The following is a 21,229-nucleotide window of genomic DNA, read 5'->3' on the forward strand; positions in this document are numbered from 1 at the left end:
AGAAAAAGCTGAGAAGTTGCCTAAAGCAGCCAATCAGCTTCTAGCTGTCATTTTATATATTGTGCTAGATAAATAATAGGTAGAACCTGATTGGTTGCTATGAGCAGTGTCTCCGTTTTTTTCCTCTTCAGAAGACTAGGGGTCTATTTACTAAGCAGTGTTAGGAGACAGAGTGAAAAGTGATAAGGTGCCAGCCAATCAGCTCCTAACTGTCATCTCACAGGCTGTGTTTGAAAAATGACAGTTGGGAGCTGATTGGCTGGCACCTTATCACTTTCTTATCACTTTTCACTCTGTCTCCTAATCCCAAGTACATCTCCCCCAAAATCACTTAGGGTTTTTGCACCTCAGTACCACATCTTTTGTTTCCAAAGGAATTTTTACCCTCAACACTTGTCTTTCAGAAGGCTCAAATGTGTGTGCCTCCAGGGGTGTAATTAAGGTAATTGCTTTGGTCCTTGGGGAGGAAATCCCACCTGATTGCTACTTAGACGGGAGAAGCGTTCTCTAAAAGGAAGACATCCAAAGGGGGGATATTCCCTTTCAGAGATATAAAGTTGTAGATTAATATAATGATACTTTCATTTAGATCAGCAAGTAGACTCCGTCATTGCTGAGATAGAAGAATTACCTTGTTTATGTGGCTGTGAGCAAACCGCAAAAACATTTGTAGTTGTGTGTTTTTTGTTTTGTTTTTATTAATCTTCTTTGTTAGGGAAGCGAGAACAGGTTTGTATTCAAAGTGAGGTCACACACAGCCTGTTATATTTCGGGGTTTCGATTTGGCAAAGAGCCGGATTACTTATGTTTTGTGTTTTGCTTTTGCAGGTTTTGAAGAACAATAAAGCTGTGAAAAGTTGAATGGAAAAAACATGAAAAGTTTAAAAGCCAAGTTTCGGAAAAGTGATGTAAGTACCAAACCCTTGTAGCATAACTGGGGCAGCCTATACGCGGTTACACCTGTGTTGTCCACCTTGGGGTCAGTTCAGTTAGGGGATACGGGGGCCAGTTGACGTTGCAATGTCGGCAACGGCAGTGGAACTCGTCCCCCTCGCGCCCTGATCTAGCCCCAGACTCGCTGATTTTGGATGCAGCCCTATTACGCTGCAAATAAAAATCAGCGCGTTCGGAGCTACCACAAGTGCGGTATGATACCACACTTACTCGCTGGCATGGCTATGACTGCTGATGTAGAAATGTTTCTAAACCATTTCCATGTTCTACAATGTTGTGTACTGTTAGCCACTTAGTTCGTTGTGTACCCCTTGTGGCGCCTTTTAAAGAAAGGATGATGAGGATAAATAATCACTAATAATTTAATTGACCCTCAGTGATTTACTGAACAAAAACTTATGTTATGCATCGCTTTTGTTAATGTTGATTTTTGGTTTGAGCAAAATATCATACGGTCATACTACAATGTTATTTCGTATGTCTTTGGTCTTTCCTTGTTAGATTTGTAGTGTGTGTGTGTGTGTGTGTGTGTGTGTGTCTTTTACACGTCAGTGAGAACAGATCACTCCTATTTATTGTGATATTATTTATTTATAAGACTTGTGCATGGGTAATTGCAACAATTGAAGTGCAGAAAAGTTAGTGTAACACGTAGCACCCAGTCCTATTCTGCCATTTGTAGAGTACAGGGAATTAAATCAGTTGTCTGATGGTTGTTATGGACAATAAGACTGATCATGCACAGTTGTCTGCAGCTAAGTGTTGTGATATCTGGACACATACAGGGGATGGTTATCATGCACTGAGCACAAGGCCTGATGGGACATGCTCACCCATCTGCTTGGTCCTACTTGCAGCTTAGGGGTCGGGTTCTTCTCTGGATAGAAGGTACATGCAGGGCACGGGGTAAGAAAAGTCTTCATCATGTTGGCAATGTTTGTTAATAAACACCTGGAGAACCACAGCTGAAGCAGTGTAGAGAATACGTACTATACACCCAACGGCCTTGGTCTTGGCTTTATTCGGACAGCCTCGGTCTTTGAACAGTGGAACGGTGTGGACCTTATCTGAGGGCAAGAACAGGCCAGATTGGGAGCAGAATTAAGTTTGTGGTCTTGGCTGTTCCCAAAACTGTCAGAATCGTATTATCTTCATTTGGTCCAGCTCTGAGAGTCACCTGATCTTCCTATTGATAGCCTAGCCTTAAGACCGTTAAGTAACTCGTGTAGCTACAAGACTTCCTCTCCTCCGCTTGTGCAGGGTTACCTCACAGAAACAGGGCCCCCATCATCAGATGACCACACTCCGATAACCAGGGACCAGGGTGGAAGGCCCATCCTTCTATATCCTTTTTATATATGAGATCGAGCCCGGTCCCAGGGGAAGGTGGCATAGCCTAATCGCGGGAGGCGTGGCCAAGCGCCCTTAGAAGGAAAAGAAAGAATAAAAACCTTTTTGAGCTCCCAGCCCGGTGCAAATCCAAAGGGGGGCACGATTGGTGTGATCGCCCTCCACACAGGCAGAGGAGACTGTAGCAGCAGTGAGCCCAGCACACAGTAGCGTGTGCTGGGCTGCTGACAGGGAGGGGCAGGCGGCGTCGGACTCGGGCCCCCGCCGGGCCCATCTAGCAAGCCCGGGCCTGGGTAAATAGTACCCACTCCTACCACCCCCACTCCTCTCGGCGCACCTGCCTAGCAGAATAGTGCAGGTTTATAGTAGCGGAGGTGTTGCCCATAGCAGCCAATTAGATTCAACTTCTCATTTATCTAGCACCTTCTAGAAGTTAATAGCTAGAATCTATTTGGTTGCTATGAGCAACATCTCCACTTCAATAAACCTGCACATTACTAAATATACTCCCTACAGTGACTGTCGCACGTTAATACTCGGCAGATGAATGACACATCCCATATTGTCTACATTTAAAAATAAAAATCATCTAAAATGCTTTGCAGGTTTTCTAAACTTTTTTTAAAAGATTTTTCAGTTAAAAGATTGATTATCTGGAGAAGCTGGGTAATGAGGTGGAATTATCTCTCCTGCCTGGGGCACCCCATGGTAACACACATTAATAAATCGCAGACTTGGGTGTCCTTATATCCTGCTCTGTGCAAATGTGTTTTCCATCATCTGCGTTTTATGCTCAAAAGAAGAAAATATGAAAATAACAGATGTCAAGAGAAGATACCACAAAACCAGAAGACTAACCCGCTTTATATTTATCGTAATTGCTGTTTTTTTAATTGACATGTTTTATCAAGGTTTTCCTTTGTTACTTTTCATTCATTTATTTCAGGCATTTCAGTACACCAAAATATTAAGTACTGAACCGCAAGACAATATAAATACAGTAATGGAAGAGAAAAAAACAGTGGTGCAATAAATTTGCTAACAATTGCCAATAAAATAGTAAAATGAACAGATAAACAACAAGGAGCTATGGGTGTGGATTGAAAGATCTACAGTAAAAAGGTAGACAATGTCTAGATAGACACCAGATGTTAGACAGGCAATAGGTCGACAGGGACAAAAGGTCTACACACTAAAGGTTGACGGGTACAAATTGTCGACAGGGTGAAAAGGTCGATATGCATATGATTGACACATTTTAATTTTTTGCCCTAACCCTCCCCTTGGTGCCTGACCCTAACTGTTGCGGTAAGTGCTTAACCCTAACACTTCGGCAAGTGTCTAACCCTAAGCCTAACCCTAAAAAAACAAAAAAGCACGTTTCGACCATTTTTGTGTCGACCTTTTGACAGTGGCGACCATTTGTACCTGGCGAACTTCTTACACGTATACCTTTTAGTGTGTCGACCTTTTGTCCCTGTCGACCTATATACTGTCTAACATCTGGTGTCTATCTAGACATTGTCTACCTTTTTACTGTAGATCTTTAGATCGGATCGCGGAGCTATGATCCTAACCATTTGGAAAACAAAAGACAGAAACAATGGAATCATATAGTTACTTTTTATGATGAAAGTGCCAGATTGTAATGTAGGATTGGTGTATATCATCAATAAATTCTGTATACGTCCCCAAGATCAGTGTCACACACTGCAGTAGTGAACTCTGAACTCACAATAGAGTTTGATAGAGATTGTAAAAATATGTTCAAAACATCCACGTAGTTTTGACTTTTGCAGCAATTAGTCTGAATGACTTATTTTGCAATCAGTACAGGTATGGTATCTATTGTGCAGCGGGCTTGGGGCTTTCCGCTGAATTTTCAGCACCGTGCCTTTAATATAATATATAAATGGTATTCCTCCTTATACTGCTTAGCAGTTCTCCTCGCAGGGATGGTGGGAGGAGACCAACAGTGATCATGTCTGCATGTGACATTAGCAGCAAATAGTCTTATACTGGTGTTTGGAATACTAACCTACTCTTATGCGTTCCGTGATACAGTTATTACTTTGCAGCAATAAGCATGTTTTATTTGTGTACGATGAATCTTTTCAGTGGTGCTGCTGTTCCATTTGTGCGATGAACCTTTTCCATTTGTGCTGCTCACATTAAATATTGCTACTGGATAGCCTTGAATTCTTCATTTAGATTTATTCTGACAACCCTACATGTTTGGTATAGTGCAGAGGTTCCCAAAATCGGTTCTCAAGGCACCCTAACAGTCCAGGTTTTAAGGATATCCATGCTTGACCATAGGTGACCTACTTAGTACCTCAGTCAATTTGATTTAACCACTCGTGCTGAAATATGGATATCTCTAAAACCTGACCTGTTGGGGTGGCTTGAGAAACCCGTTTGGGAAACTCTGGCATAGTGGCTAGCTTTGCTGCCTCACAGCACTCAGGTCTTGGGTTTGTTTCACACCAAGGATCTATCTGTGTGGAGTTTACATGATCTCCCTATGTTTGTGCGCGTTTCCACCGGGTAATCCTGTTTATTCCCACAATCCAAAAACACACTAGCAGGCTAATTAGCTTCTGAATACAAATTAACCCGTTTGTGTGTGTGTTTGTGTGTGTGTGTCTGTGTGTGTTCATGCGATAGAGGATTGAGGGTTCTATGTACTAAGCCTTGGATGGAGTTGAAGTACCAACCGATCAGCTCCTGTCAGTTTACAAACACAGCCTGTAAAGTGACAGTTAGGAGCTGATTGGTTGGTACTTTATCTCCATCCACTTTATCTCTCTCAAAGGCATAGTACATAAACCCCAGAGATTGTAATCTCCACGGGGGAAGGACTGATGTGAATGACTAAATACTTTCTGTAATGCGCTGCAGAATATGTGTCCGCTCTATAAGTAACTGGTAATAAATAATAATAAATGTAAAATGTTCCAGGCTGTACTGCCTGCTACATCGTTGTAGGAGCTGATGGGGTCTCTTGTTTCCGAAACTGTAGGCAGGGGCGGACGGACCCTATCATGGCTGGTAAGCAGAACACCGCCCCCCGAAATCTCTGTCACTCTTTGGCGCGTTGTTGCCGAGGGGAGGGGGAGGCTGTGAGCCTGCGTGTCTCCACTGTGCAGGCCGCGGTCGGAGGCAGAGCCGCAGGATTCTTCCTCCTCCGCACTGGGGGCTGGGCTAAGGTCAGGTGGCTCCATGGAGGGAGCATTTGTTTTGATCCCGGCGCCCTCTGCAGGCAGGCACCATATGTACCAGCGTAACCAGAGTGTGTGGTCTATTTATCAAGCAGTGAAAAGCGTGGAGGAGTGGATCAGTGGAGAAGTTGCCCATAGCAACCAATCTGCTTTGAAGCAGCATTTATCAAGTACAGTCTATAAAATAATAGGTAGGAGCTGATTGGTTGTTATGGGCAACTTCTCCACTGGTCCACGTCTCTACGCTTTTCACTGCTTGATATATAGACCCCTATATATATCGGCCGGCTCAGATTATGGGGATCATACGTAGGACAGTCGTGGCCCTACTTTTTTGAGAGAAGGGTGCTTCAGCGTTGAAATTAAGCTCTATGCAGAGGTCACCTTTTATAAATCTAGGAACAAAATAAATGTTCTGAACCAATAAGAAAATGGGGTAAACTTTTTTTATTGACAACAATGGCAAAAGTAACATCGGCTGTTTGTAAACAGGAAAAAGATTAAAGATCAAAAAACATTAAATAGTTTTATTTATTTTTTTAACAGTAAAATACATTGTATTGGTTTATTATTCTACATAGTGTATGGAACTTTGTATCTAAATTATAATGTTATTATTAGGCGATTTGACAATCTAGTTTCTGTATTTAATTTTAAACAGTGGTTGCTGTAGGGGGTCTCCGCAGCTCCAGGTATGTCAGCCCTTGGTAAGGGGATCTCTGGCTTTGCAGACGTAGACAATGAAAATCTATTAAAATTTGCATGAGGTTGGAATTTTAGGTAGAGTTACATGCATCTGACATCTCCTGCAAAAGGAGGTTTCCGTCTTAGCAACTGTCCTTTGTTCAGTGGCTGGGAGAGTCACTGCCTATAATAGGATAGTGTCTCTTTGGAGAGGAACTCTGTAACAGACGTGTTTATAAATAACTGTGGTGAGTCGGGTCTGCCTCTGTGTCACCGTGTTACAGGCGAGACGTGGGGCTGTCATCCACTAGCAGAGTACTATTTAGGCACTTTCCCTACAGAGAAATATCAATTATACCTACAGCCGACATAAAACTACAATGGTGTCAAATTAGAATGTATCTAGAATGTTGTCAACTCTTTATAAAGGTTTTACTATGGCAGTTACTCTCTTCCAGGTACCATAATGTCTGCTTTATCCATCCCCCTTTGTCCGCTGTCTTATTTGCACATTTGAGTTAGAGACAATGGACAGAAAGAAAAGGTTAAAAAATGGAAAAATGTAGAAGACAAAAAAAAATAACAATACATGTCCTGACAGTAATGGGGTGCACTATGCATTATCTGATAGTAATGGAGTGTAGTATGCATGTTCTGGGAGTAATGGGGTGTAGTATGTATGCTCTGGTAGTAATGGGGTGTAGTATGTATGCTCTGGTAGTAATGGGGTGCACTATGCATTATCTGATAGTAATGGAGTGTAGTATGTATGCTGATAGTAATGGAGTGTAGTATGTATGCTCTGGTAGTAATGGGGTGCACTATGCATTATCTGATAGTAATGGGGTATAGTATGTATGCTCTGTCAGTAATGGGGTGCACTCTGCATTATCTGATAGTAATGGGGTATAGTATGTATGCTCTGGTAGTAATGTTGTGCACTATGCATTATCTGATAGTAATGGGGTGCAGTATGTATGTTCTGGGAGTAGTGGGGTGTAGTATGTATGCTCTGTCAGTAATGGGGTGCAGTATGTATGCTCTGATCTGGTAGTAATGGGGTGCAGTATGTATGCTCTGGTAGTAATGAGGGGGTGCAGTATGTATTATCTGATGGTAATTGGGTGCAGTATGTATGTTCTGGCAGTAATGAGGTGTAGTATGTATGCTCTGGTAGTAATGGGGTGTAGAATGTATGCTGTGGCAGTAATGGAGTGCAGTATGTATGCTGTGGTCGTAGTGTAGTATGTATTCTCTGGTAGTAATGAGGTGCGGTATGTATGCTCTGGTAGTAATGAGGTGCAGTATGTATGCTCTGGTAGTAATGGGGTGTAGAATGTATGCTGTGGCAGTAATGGGGTGCAGTATGTATGCTCTGGTAGTAATGGGGTGCACTATGTACTATTTAATCGTAATGGGATGCAGTATGTATGTTCTGGCAGTAATGGGGTGCAGTATGAATGCTCTGGCTGTAATGGGGTGTAGTATGTATTCTCTGGTAGTAATGGGGTGCAGTATGTATGCTCTGGTAGTAGTGTAGTATGTATGCTCTGGTAGTAATGGGGTGCAGTATGTATGCTCTGGCTGTAATGGGGTGTAGTATGTATGCTCTGGTAGTAATGGGGTGAAGTATGTATGCTCTGGTAGTAATGGGGTGCAGTATGTATGCTTTGGTAGTAATGGGGTGTAGAATGTATGTTGTGGCAGTAATGGGGTGCAGTATGTATGTTCTGGCTTTAATGGGGTGTAGTATGTATGCTCTGGTAGTAATGGGGTGCAGTATGTATGTTCTGTCTCTAATGGGGTGCAATATGTATGCTCTGGCAGTAATGGGGTGCAGTATGTGTGCTCAAGTAGTAATGGGGTGCAATATGTATGTTCTGGCAGTAATGGGGTGCAATATGTATGCTCTGGCAGTAATGGGGTGCAGTATGTGTGCTCTGGCATTAATGGGGTGCAGTATGTGTGCTCTGGCATTAATGGGGTGCAATATGTATGCTCTGGCAGTAATGGGGTGCAGTATGTATGCTCTGGGAGTAATGGGGTGCAGTATGTATGCTCTGGCAGTAATGGGGTGCAATATGTTTATTCAAGCTGTATTAAAGTGCAGGAATTGCATGCTCGCACCTCCGCCATCAGAACGCCATCACCGATATGCAACATTGGACCTCCCCGCTTGATGGTTAAACCCATCGGCTGCGAACAATCGATGGCCATCCCTAACTCCTGCTGAAATTTAAAAAAAAAAGCTGTGTAAAAGAAGAATCTAAAACAAGTGCGTTGTGAACAGACTGCTTAATAAAATGAACCATACCATCTATTTGCCCCTGGGTGGCACTAGATTTGCCCCATGGGTGGAGCTAGACACTCCCCTTGGGGGAAGCAGGACACGCAGAACGACACATTGCGTTTGCATCTGCAATCTCCTTGAAATGAGTTCTCCTGAGTATGCAAATTTATCTATTTTAACTTACAGTCCTATCAGTGTACTCCTACTGTACCCGACAGGCCTAAGTACAATTTGTGGCTGCAACACAAATTTACAATCTTGAATTTGCTTTTTTAGGAAATGTAGCTTTTAAACTTGTGTAGCACAGAAGACAGAAGAGACCACCAACCTGTGATGTGGTAATTCTGGTCTTACTGATGCCAGGCAGTGGGCCTAACGGTGCGCATCCACTACCCGACTATGGGAAGATAGTACGATTACGACATTGTATTTGTACAGTCGTTCCACATCCCCTGCAGTGCCTACACTGAACGATTAGTAGTTCAGTGCAGGCACTGTCCCTCCTCCCTGAACATGGTCAATCTATTGTTATCGGCAGATTGACCTGCATGTCCAGGCGATAATTGGTGTCGGAAACGACCAGCGGGAGCGCGCATCACTGGTAGTTTCTGACGTTATAGTGCACGATTAATGCAGTGTTAATGAGCGATTGAACGATTATGATGTCGTAATCATTAAATCGCTAATTAAAATTGCCTAATGGATACGCGGCTTTAGTCTGAAGTGGTTGCAAACTTTTACATCCGTGCGTATGGATCAATGTGCTTTCAAACGCTCAATTCCGGCATTGCGCGCGGTTCAGAATCACGACCAGTATTGCTGGGAAGCTCAGCATCGCACAACTGCCCCAGTGACCGGCAAATTTATTGATTTTTTATATTTTAAAGAATCTGCTTGAAGAAAAGAAAAAAAGATTTTCCATCGCTGCGATTTGTGGTGCTTGCAAGACTCTATTTTTGGGACATTTTGATCTAAAAAAAAAAAGGCCCCTGAAAAACTGACCAAACAAGATAATAAAATTGTTAAACTGAAAGTGCAGAAAAATCCAATTTCCGAAGCTCCAGATTTCAGCACATAAACCTTAACCAATATACGGGGGTACATTGGGCATTTGCTGGATTATTTATATATATATAATCGTAACATTCTAGGCATAATTCCGATAATATGCATTATATAGAAATAAACCCTATTGCACATAAATCCCTCAAAACAAACCCAAAAAAATCTATAAAGTGTGGAAGACGGATGTGTCACCCTTAGAGATCTTTGTAGAGCGTTATCGTTCATGAAACAGTAAAATATGAGGAATCTTTCATCTCTCTTCTTGGTTCCTTTGTCCAAAATATGCAAATGCAGCGGGATGGAATTTCCTAAAGCTGCCAGTAGAACCGTTTGTCATGTGTGAACATTCCCGCAATGGCGATCAGGTTGTTATAATATATTGTTTTGCAGGAAATCCTGTAAATGTTCTTTTTGTCCTGATCTCACATTCAGGCATTCAGGACCATCCTTATTTGGAAAGCTGCTGTTTGTATAATATCATGGAGTGCTGAACCATTGACCACTGTAAAATATTACGAGGCTTGCAGTTTTTATTGCTGCTAAGTTAGAGCCGTGTAACGTGGCAGTGTTGTAATGTATTTTTAGGTCAGGGCATATTTCCAGTAATAAAAAAATAAAGAAAAAAACCTCAGAAAATATCAGATTTTATTACATAAGAATCTACCAGGCGATGCTGACAGGGTTCTGGTAAAGAAATATTGATTTACTTAAAGTGACCGCATTCTGAGAGCTGCGTACTCGCTCTTTTCAATTATATTCGTATAAATGATGAATTCTGTTGTCGTTGATTATAAACAAGACTGTATTGCAGCTTAAAGATTTTCTCTCTCAAGTTTTCGTTTCTGTGCATCAAACTATTCCAGAAACGGTGTCTCTATAATCTGACATCACCCCTTATATAGAAAATGATTACATGCAGCAGTGCAGCATCTATGAACGTGATTCCCGACATGGCGTGCATCTGGCGCCCTCCCTTCCCCCAAAGTGTACGAAGGACAGACACTCATTCCGGAGAGCTCTGCAGCTTCTCTAATACCAGGACATACACTAATTCCGGATAGAACCGCAGGTTCCTTAATACCGGGCACACACAGTTATTCTTGAGAGCTCCGCAGCTTCCCTAATACCGGGGACACACTCATTCCTGAGAGCTCTGCAGCTTCCCTAATACCGAGCGCACACTCATTCAGGAGAGAACCGCAGCTTCCCTAATACCGAGCGCACACTCATTCAGGAGAGCTCTGCAGCTTCCCTAATACCGGGGACACACTCATTCCTGAGAGCTCTGCAGCTTCCCTAATACCGGGGACACACTCATTCCTGAGAGACCGCAGCTTCCCTAATACCGGAGACATACACTCATTCAGGAGAGAACCGCAGCTTCCCTAATACAGGGACACACACTCATTCAGGAGAGCTCTGCAGCTTCTCTAATACAGGGACACACACTCATTCAGGAGAGAACCGCAGCTTCCCTAATACCGGGGACACACACTCAATTCAGGAGAGAACCGCAGCTTCCCTAATACCGAGCGCACACTCATTCAGGAGAGCTCTGCAGCTTCCCTAATACTGAGCACACACTCATTCCTGAGAGCTCTGCAGCTTCCCTAATACCGAGCGCACACTCATTCAGGAGAGAACCGCAGCTTCCCTAATACCGAGCGCACACTCATTCAGGAGAGCTCTGCAGCTTCCCTAATACCGGGGACACACTCATTCCTGAGAGCTCTGCAGCTTCCCTAATACCGGGGACACACTCATTCCTGAGAGCTCTGCAGCTTCCCTAATACCGGGGACACACTCATTCCTGAGAGCTCTGCAGCTTCCCTAATACCGGAGACATACACTCATTCAGGAGAGAACTGCAGCTTCCCTAATACAGGGACACACACTCATTCAGGAGAACTCTGCAGCTTCTCTAATACAGGGACACACACTCATTCAGGAGAGAACCGCAGCTTCCCTAATACAGGGACACACACTCATTCCTGAGAGCTCTGCAGCTTCCCTAATACCGGAGACATACACTCATTCAGGAGAGCTCTGCAGCTTCCTTAATACCGGGGACACACTCATTCCTGAGAGCTCCGCAGCTTCTCTAATACAGGGACACACACTCATTCAGGAGAGCTCTGCAGCTTCCCTAATACCGGGCACACACTCATTCAGGAGAGCTCTGCAGCTTCCTTAATACCGGGGGGACACTCATTCCTGAGAGCTCCGCAGCTTCTCTAATACAGGGACACACTCATTCAGGAGAGCTCTGCAGCTTCCCTAATACTAGACATTCATTCAGGAGAGCTCCGCAGCTTCCTTAATACCGGGCACACACTCATTCAGGAGAGCTCTGCAGCTTCCCTAATACCGGGGACACACTCATTCAGGAGAGCTCTGCAGCTTCCCTAATACCGGGGACACACACTCATTCAGGAGAGCTCTGCAGCTTCCCTAATACCGGGCACACACACTCATTCAGGAGAGCTCTGCAGCTTCCCTAATACCGGGCACACACACTCATTCAGGAGAGCTCTGCAGCTTCCCTAATACCGGGCACACACACTCATTCAGGAGAGCTCCGCAGCTTCCCTAATACCGGGGACACACACTCATTCAGGAGAGCTCTGCAGCTTCCCTAATACCGGGCACACACACTCATTCAGGAAAGCTCTGCAGCTTCCCTAATACCGGGCACACACTGATTCAGGAGAGCTCCGCAGCTTCCCTAATACCGGGCACACACACTCATTCAGGAGAGCTCCGCAGCTTCCCTAATACCGGACACACACTCATTCAGGAGAACTCTGCAGCTTCCCTAATATCGGGGACACACACTCATTCAGGAGAGAACCACAGCTTCCTTAATACCGGGGACACACTCATTCCTGAGAGCTCCGCAGCTTCTCTAATACTAGACATTCAGGAGAGCTCTGCAGCTCCCCTAATACCGGGCACACACACTCATTCAGGAGAGCTCCGCAGCTTCCCTAATACCGGACACACACTCATTCAGGAGAGCTCTGCAGCTTCCCTAATACCGGGCACACACTCATTCAGGAGAGCTCTGCAGCTTCCCTAATACTGGACACACACTCATTCAGGAGAGCTCTGCAGCTTCCCTAATACTAGACATTCAGGAGAGCTCTGCAGATTCCCTAATACCGGGCACACACACTCATTCAGGAGAGCTCCGCAGCTTCCCTAATACCGGACACACACTCATTCAGGAGAGCTCTGCAGCTTCCCTAATACCGGGCACACACACATTTAGAAGAGCTCTGCAGCTTCCCTAATACCGGGCACACACACATTTAGAAGAGCTCTGCAGCTTCCCTAATACCGGGCACACACTCATTCAGGAGAGCTCTGCAGCTTCCCTAATACTGGACACACACTCATTCAGGAGAGCTCCGCAGCTTCCCTAATACTAGACATTCAGGAGAGCTCTGCAGCTTCCCTAATACCGGGGACACACTCATTCCTGAGAGCTCCGCAGCTTCTCTAATACAGGGACACACACTCATTCAGGAGAGCTCTGCAGCTTCCCTAATACCGGGCACACACTCATTCAGGAGAGCTCTGCAGCTTCCCTAATACCGGGGGGACACTCATTCCTGAGAGCTCCGCAGCTTCCCTAATACCGGGGACACACACTCATTCAAGAGAGCTCTGCAGCTTCCCTAATACCGGGCACACACACTCATTCAGGAGAGCTCTGCAGCTTCCCTAATACCGTGCACACACTCATTCAGGAAAGCTCTGCAGCTTCCCTAATACCGGGCACACACACTCATTCAGGAGAGCTCCGCAGCTTCCCTAATACTGGGGACACACACTCATTCAGGAGAGCTCCGCAGCTTCCCTAATACCGGGCACACACTCATTCAGGAGAACTCTGCAGCTTCCCTAATACCGGGGACACACACTCATTCAGGAGAGCTCCGCAGCTTCCCTAGTACCGGGCACACACACTCATTCAGGAAAGCTCTGCAGCTTCCCTAATACCGGGGACACACACTCATTCAGGAGAGCTCTGCAGCTTCCCTAATACAGGGACACACTCATTCAGGAGAGCTCCGCAGCTTCCCTAATACTAGACATTCAGGAGAGCTCTGCAGCTCCCCTAATACCGGGCACACACACTCATTCAGGAGAGCTCCGCAGCTTCCCTAATACCGGACACACACTCATTCAGGAGAGCTCTGCAGCTTCCCTAATACTGGACACACACTCATTCAGGAGAGCTCCGCAGCTTCCCTAATACTAGACATTCAGGAGAGCTCTGCAGATTCCCTAATACCGGGCACACACACTCATTCAGGAGAGCTCCGCAACTTCCCTAATACCGGACACACACTCATTCAGGAGAGCTCTGCAGCTTCCCTAATACCGGGCACACACACATTTAGAAGAGCTCTGCAGCTTCCCTAATACCGGGCACACACACATTTAGAAGAGCTCTGCAGCTTCCCTAATACCGGGCACACACTCATTCAGGAGAGCTCTGCAGCTTCCCTAATACTGGACACACACTCATTCAGGAGAGCTCCGCAGCTTCCCTAATACTAGACATTCAGGAGAGCTCTGCAGCTTCCCTAATACCGGGGACACACTCATTCCTGAGAGCTCCGCAGCTTCTCTAATACAGGGACACACACTCATTCAGGAGAGCTCTGCAGCTTCCCTAATACCGGGCACACACTCATTCAGGAGAGCTCTGCAGCTTCCCTAATACCGGGGGGACACTCATTCCTGAGAGCTCCGCAGCTTCTCTAATACAGGGACACACTCATTCAGGAGAGCTCTGCAGCTTCCCTAATACCGGGGACACACTCATTCAGGAGAGCTCTGCAGCTTCCCTAATACCGGGGACACACACTCATTCAAGAGAGCTCTGCAGCTTCCCTAATACCGGGCACACACACTCATTCAGGAGAGCTCTGCAGCTTCCCTAATACCGGGCACACACACTCATTCAGGAGAGCTCCGCAGCTTCCCTAATACCGGGGACACACACTCATTCAGGAGAGCTCCGCAGCTTCCCTAATACCGGGCACACACTCATTCAGGAGAGCTCTGCAGCTTCCCTAATACCGGGGACACACACTCATTCAGGAGAGCTCCGCAGCTTCCCTAATACCGGGGACACACACTCATTCAGGAGAGCTCCGCAGCTTCCCTAATACCGGGCACACACACTCATTCAGGAAAGCTCTGCAGCTTCCCTAATACCGGGGACACACACTCATTCAGGAGAGCTCTGCAGCTTCCCTAATACAGGGACACACTCATTCAGGAGAGCTCCGCAGCTTCCCTAATACTAGACATTCAGGAGAGCTCTGCAGCTCCCCTAATACCGGGCACACACACTCATTCAGGAGAGCTCCGCAGCTTCCCTAATACCGGACACACACTCATTCAGGAGAGCTCTGCAGCTTCCCTAATACCGGGCACACACTCATTCAGGAGAGCTCTGCAGCTTCCCTAATACTGGACACACACTCATTCAGGAGAGCTCCGCAGCTTCCTTAATACTAGACATTCAGGAGAGCTCTGCAGCTTCCCTAATACCGGGCACACACACTCATTCAGGAGAGCTCCGCAGCTTCCCTAATACCGGACACACACTCATTCAGGAGAGCTCTGCAGCTTCCCTAATACCGGGCACACACTCATTCAGGAGAGCTCTGCAGCTTCCCTAATACTGGACACACACTCATTCAGGAGAGCTCCGCAGCTTCCTTAATACTAGACATTCAGGAGAGCTCTGCAGCTTCCCTAATACCGGGCACACACACTCATTCAGGAGAGCTCCGCAGCTTCCCTAATACCGGACACACACTCATTCAGGAGAGCTCTGCAGCTTCCCTAATACCGGGCACACACACATTTAGAAGAGCTCTGCAGCTTCCCTAATACCGGGCACACACACATTTAGAAGAGCTGTGCATGTGGTCTTTTCATCCTTAAATAGGAAGATGTTCTCCCAGGCTCCCTGTATGTACATGTAATTCACACAGCAGTGATAGGAAGCAGGGCCACCCCACGTCATCACATTTTGGTTCTCCCTTTGAGATCTGGACTAGAGGTAGCGAATCTCTGCACAATATCATCCAGCCAGACACCGATGGAATCCTCAGTGTTCTCTATTTACACTGTATCATCCTAATGAAGTGAGGTGTCTCTTACCATTATAATATGTCATTTATTACTGATATTCATTTCCTGTTAGAGATTTTATTTTTCAGCCCAATGCCTGCACATTTGTAAATAGCATTTGTTTTTAATGTCTCACGGTTGCACGTCCTACTCCTAAGTGAATCGCCTAGACTGGTTGTAGCCTTAGTAAACAGGTGCGGGCAATGATGTCACATCTCTGTCATGTCTGCTGCAGGCAGCCCAGTATAAATGATGAAATAATCCCTCGGAGCGTTTGTGACTCAGCTGCATTCTAAGACTTTTGGACATTAGCCAGAGGTGACTTTCTGTCATGACGTATGATGGCTGTTAGTATATTTTCATCATTTCGGCTATGTTGTGACAGGTTGTAACTTCGCCTAACCCCCCACCCCTTGCAAATAACCAGCCGTCAGAAACCTACTATGTAATACAGATCTAAAATGCTATTAAAAGGGTCCATCTTCTTTTGAGGGTTTGCGCACCCCCTCTGTCCGGTACATTTGGTAGTACTAGACGACTTGAAACTAATTGGAATGGGTAAGTTAAATGAGACACCTTGTATAAGTAACAAAAAATAAATTTAGAAACTATTCACATAGTTTTAATGCTTTTAAGATAGATACTAGCCTCCATGTAGGAGACATTAAAACAGATGATTGATAAATAAGTCTACTTCTGTTGGTTAAAGTGCATATGGATTCCTATATAAGGACCATTCAACTGATGGGAGTCCAGATACCTGAGGAAGGTAGCAATAACTAAATGCGTTGGGTAGTCTCCCTGAATGTGTATGTTGCTTAGATGTCTGCTTGCATACACTTTGTAACTGCAGTTACCCCTGACAGCTCACCCTCAGATAGGGTTACAAGCTTTTACTGGCACATTTCCAGAGAGGGTGTTTGATATGGCCAGGAGGCATGGAAATGTGGGCAGTAACTCACAGATCTACAGCCTGTCACTACTAAGTGGTGCTACACACACCAGAGACACTAGTAAAATGGCCTAATGGTGGCACATTAGTAGTGATCAGTGGCTCACGTTCCATTTACACGCTGGCCACTTCGTATCGCCTCGTTCTTCTTTGTCCCCTATTGCCCACGCCTCACTTTATCCCATACCTTACATCTCTACTTGGACAGCTGCCTATTCACACCTACAAGCTGCCTACCTAGTAGCACGCCAGTGACAGGGAGCAGAGAACCAAAACCACTCATAGCCCAGATCCTGACATCCCTCGGACATGGCACAATTCCTGCCTCTCTCTTCCTGGGAAAACCCATTGAGTTCAGGGTTATGGTATTATTGGACATCAGCTGTTTTGAAGGCAAAGAGTGGTCACACCAAATATTGATTTGCTTTAGATTTCTCTTCTTTTTGTTAATTGATAAAAGTAAACCATTTGCACTTCTATTTTTGAAAGTATTCTTACTTTGCAACATTTTTCCATTTTTATATGGGTCCCTGGTTTAGGGGTCTGCCTGTCAGTTTTCACTATTCTATACATCATTGGCTGAGGAAGGTTTAAAGTGTCTACACACTTGGCGATGTGCTCACGATCTGACATTGTGTCCGATTTCCCCTCTCCCCAGTAGCTCCCCGGCAGTCGTGGACACGATTTGGTGTTAAAAACTGTCCAATGTGACAAATGATCTTTCGTGCCTCCTAACTATTCCAGTGTTCCAGTGCATCATGACTGAGATTGTCAGATCTGCCCTACAGCAATGCAGATCTGAAGATGCGATGTACGACCTGCATTGTGATCATGAGTGGACACTCACGATTTGGGCATATTTTACACGATTTGTTGTCACGATGCGTCGGAACCTGGCAAATCGTGTAATATATCGCTAAGTGTGTAGACACCTTAAGGTATATGAACCATTATCTGTGACACAAGGGAGCAGTGACTATTTTAGTGAAGCAAGGTCACAGAAAAAAATCTTGCACCAAGCTGCGCTATAGGAGCTGGCCAGGGTGCTGAAATGGCAAGAGACAGCGAGAGCCAATCAGAGATAGCAGTGTGTCCTGTTGCTTAGCAGCAGCCTAGAGAGGAGAGGGAGTCATGGACTGAGCCGGGTCACATCTGAGGCAGACAGAGCGTGAGAGACAGCCTCCAACGAAACCATGAAGATGCCATGATGCAGACACAGTAGCCAGGAAGGAGCCAGGGGAATTAAATACAAAAAAATGAAAAAAAAAACCAACCATCAGAACACCCATCAAATGATTTCCATTTGATGGTGGCAAATGTCGGACTATCACCATCAGCTGGTAAAAACCCTACCATCAGAACAAAAACATTGATGGTTAGTAACCATCAGATTCCGATATCCATCCCTGCACTGAACCTGCAGGAGGACTCCACCTCTCCTCCAATGTGAACTGCTCTCCCTCCAGTGTGATGTTCCCACTCAGCCACCTCCCATGTAAGGCAGCACTGTTCTCAGACAGGGGCACCATGGCGAGGAAGCTCCACAAGAAGCCAGGAAATACAGGTTACATTGTGCAAAGAGGACATTGCTCATCGTCATGTTCAGCAGCTGGGGAAGGGTGCGCATGGAGGCTGCAGAAGTATGCACAGGTGCCTCAGCCCCGGGGACATGCTGCTGATAATGCTTATGGAGGCAGCAATACTAATCTACCATCCATGATCCTCCTGCCCTTTCCAGACACTGGTGAGAAGCAGGGGGCTGTGGTGAGAAGCAGGAGGCTGTGGTGACATGGCATAGGTTGTTATCAGATGCTTTGGAGAGATGAACAATTATGTAATTTGCATGCTTGGTATTGTAAGCATTGATGAAGGATACCTGGAATGCATCATAAGGGAATCTGTATGTAATACCGGCTGTCAGGGATGCCTCCTGTTACAATACCGACAGCGCATCCCGATGGTTTCTATACCGACAGGAGTCGTATAAGTATATTGTATTGTATCCCCCGTTCTCCCCCTAACCCTCCCTTTTTGTAGCTTAACCCTAATCTTCCCCGTTAGTGCCTATCCCCCCCCCCTAGGGGTGTGTATCCCTAAACTCTCCCACCATAACCTGACCCTGCTACGCTACCTAAACCCCCCCCGACAGCTAACAGTAAGGGCACACCAGACTTACCTCGTTTGGGCTGGCGTCCTTCTGTATTCCGGCGTTGGGATTAAGATAGGCGTCGGTATTTCAACGCCTATTTTAAGTCCCTTGTCAGGCTTTCCCTGTTGGGATTTAGATGCCGCCGGTCTCAAAGCTACACCCTGTCATAAGAGTATATAGTCCTATTATGGCATGGCTGTTCACTTGGTAGAGGTCTGAAGATCAAGGCGACCCCTTTATGCCCTGGCTATATACCTGGCGCATTGACTTACACATTTCTGTGCATAGAGTTCCTACCGGTACAGTGCTGAGGAAGTCCATGCTTCATAATTACAGTGCGAGGAGTACGACGCACAGCTTGTACATATCTGTCACTGGTAATGTATATACTGCTGTAATCCTCGGTGATTAAATATAACAAGGCAGAAGGAATGTGATTCAGCCATATGTAGTGATCGCACTGACCCCATTTGGAAATCAATCACATTTTTTGCTGGAGGCCACATGTCTGAATAACCGCACAGCACTCCCTCAGACAGGAAATGCCCTAGTCGCTGACCTCGTCTCCACAGAGAATCGCTGAACTCGGGCCAGCAGGGTGTATGTGTGAATGGAAAGCAGAGACAGGGTTAGGATTGATGGCAATATGTATAGAGGTATATTTTCTGAAGACTCAATGGAAAAGTCAATGGAGGGAGTTGGACACTAATTTTTTGTGTTTTACATTCAGTCTTTTCATTGCTACTTGGTTCTCTGGATTTAATTTAAAGGGATTTGCCACAAAAATGTGCTACCACATCGAGCTCATATTATACTTGTCATGCATACCTCCCAATTGTACTGATTACAATGGGACACTACTGAATCACGGACCTCACAATTGACAGAGTTGTTGTGGTAATGGGCGTAGCTTCAGCAAAAAAGCAGGCATTTCAGGTGGCGTTTCGGCAGATTGTGGGCAGGTCTCCACTTGGCAGCAATCTAGGCTCACCTGCACAATTCAAGGTGTCATAGCTGCCAACTGTCCCGATTTGAGGGCTTTGTCCTGCCATGCCGTGACGTATATATCGGGACATCTTTGCCCCTTGAATGGGAAACTTGGGAGGGCGCTGCAATGAATGGTTGTGAAGAGGGAAGGGGCTAGGGAGCAAATTAGTGCTTCCAAAGTGTTAGGCATGCCCCCTGCCCTGATTGCCTGTGTTCCAAGGTTTGGAGGTAACTATGAGGTACTGTACTCTTGATTTTGTTTGCAATGTGCCTTGGCCTAAGAAGAGCGTTTAGAACAAAGAGTATAACAGCCAACCAGATTGCCTGTTAGCTCTACTTGTGTTATATTAAAGTAGTAAATTAAACCCACTATTTGGCCTTTAGTTTATAGCAAAGACCGTGTATTACTGATCTGAATAATGAATATGAAATCAGTGCAGGAGCAGGGACGGCTTTCTGCCGGCACAAGGAAGGAAAGCACTGCCCAATTTGTCCCTGGGATACTCCTGATGGCTCCACAAGCTCTGCTGTGTGCTTGGCCGGAGCATCCTCTGGATGCTCTGGGCAGCTCTATTGGCTGTAGGGTGCCATTATAGACAACCTGCAAGCCAGTTCATCCAGGGCAGCAGCACTGCTCACACACCCCTTGTTAGCGCCCTGCATGAAATAACTGGTCTGTTTATACTTCACTAGGTATGTCCGCCATACTCTAACTGCTCTGCAGCGAGCTGTCATGGTAGGAGGGAGGTGCTTTTGTAACTAAACAGACAGAATGTGACTGACTGCTAAGCAAACTTACTGTGCAGAATTCCACTGCATGAACTGGCAAATTAATACACAGAATCCGGGCCAGTGCTGTTAGTGCAACATCAGTGTCTGCAGCCCCCTAGATCCCACTAAGGGCCGTATTCAATTAGTTTCGCACAGGCAATACTTTTTCGTCTGCCGGACTTTTCGCCTACATCGCGTGTTTTGCATGCGGAAAAGTATTGGGCGCGCTCCCGCTACTTGCCGTATTCAATTAGAAAGGACGCGAAAACGGCACCCGATGAAACTGAAACAGGTGAAACTTTTCCGCCTATTACATTGTATTGACTTTTCGCGTATGCGAAAAGTCTTTGGAATTGAATACGGCGGAAACTTTCCGCCTGATGAAATGACATCATCCGCTATACTTTTCCGCGGATTCGGACTTATCACGTCTAATTGAATACGGCCCTAAGTATGCGGTAAAAGCTTCAGCTTATTTGTACATAAAGTGTTCTGGCCCACAACAATATACACACACACACACACATGATATAGTCTTATAATTAGGCCGTGTGGAATAAATTTGTGCAGGCACAGCCTCGTTCCCCCTAAGCTAGGTTTTGCTCTTTGACCATGCTAAAACTGTTGCAAGGCATGCTGAGATGTGT

At 45.6% G+C, this 21,229-nt stretch overlaps 1 protein-coding gene across 2 annotated transcripts in view; it reads left to right on the forward strand.

Annotated features, from left to right (window-relative positions):
* Positions 1 to 21,229, forward strand: part of RAI14 (retinoic acid induced 14) — a 181,230-nt gene that overhangs the window by 46,141 nt on the left and 113,860 nt on the right. For both annotated transcript variants that reach the window (XM_088466963.1, XM_088466964.1), the window contains exon 2: positions 829 to 908. In XM_088466963.1, coding sequence (XP_088323089.1) covers positions 873 to 908 — 36 coding nt within the window. In that variant the 5' untranslated portion in view covers positions 829 to 872. The remainder of the gene's footprint in view (positions 1 to 828; positions 909 to 21,229) is intronic.

This window comes from Taudactylus pleione, unplaced genomic scaffold (assembly GCF_031769625.1).
Source record: "Taudactylus pleione unplaced genomic scaffold, aTauple2 ptg000068l, whole genome shotgun sequence".
In the NCBI taxonomy this organism is placed as follows: domain Eukaryota; kingdom Metazoa; phylum Chordata; class Amphibia; order Anura; family Myobatrachidae; genus Taudactylus; species Taudactylus pleione.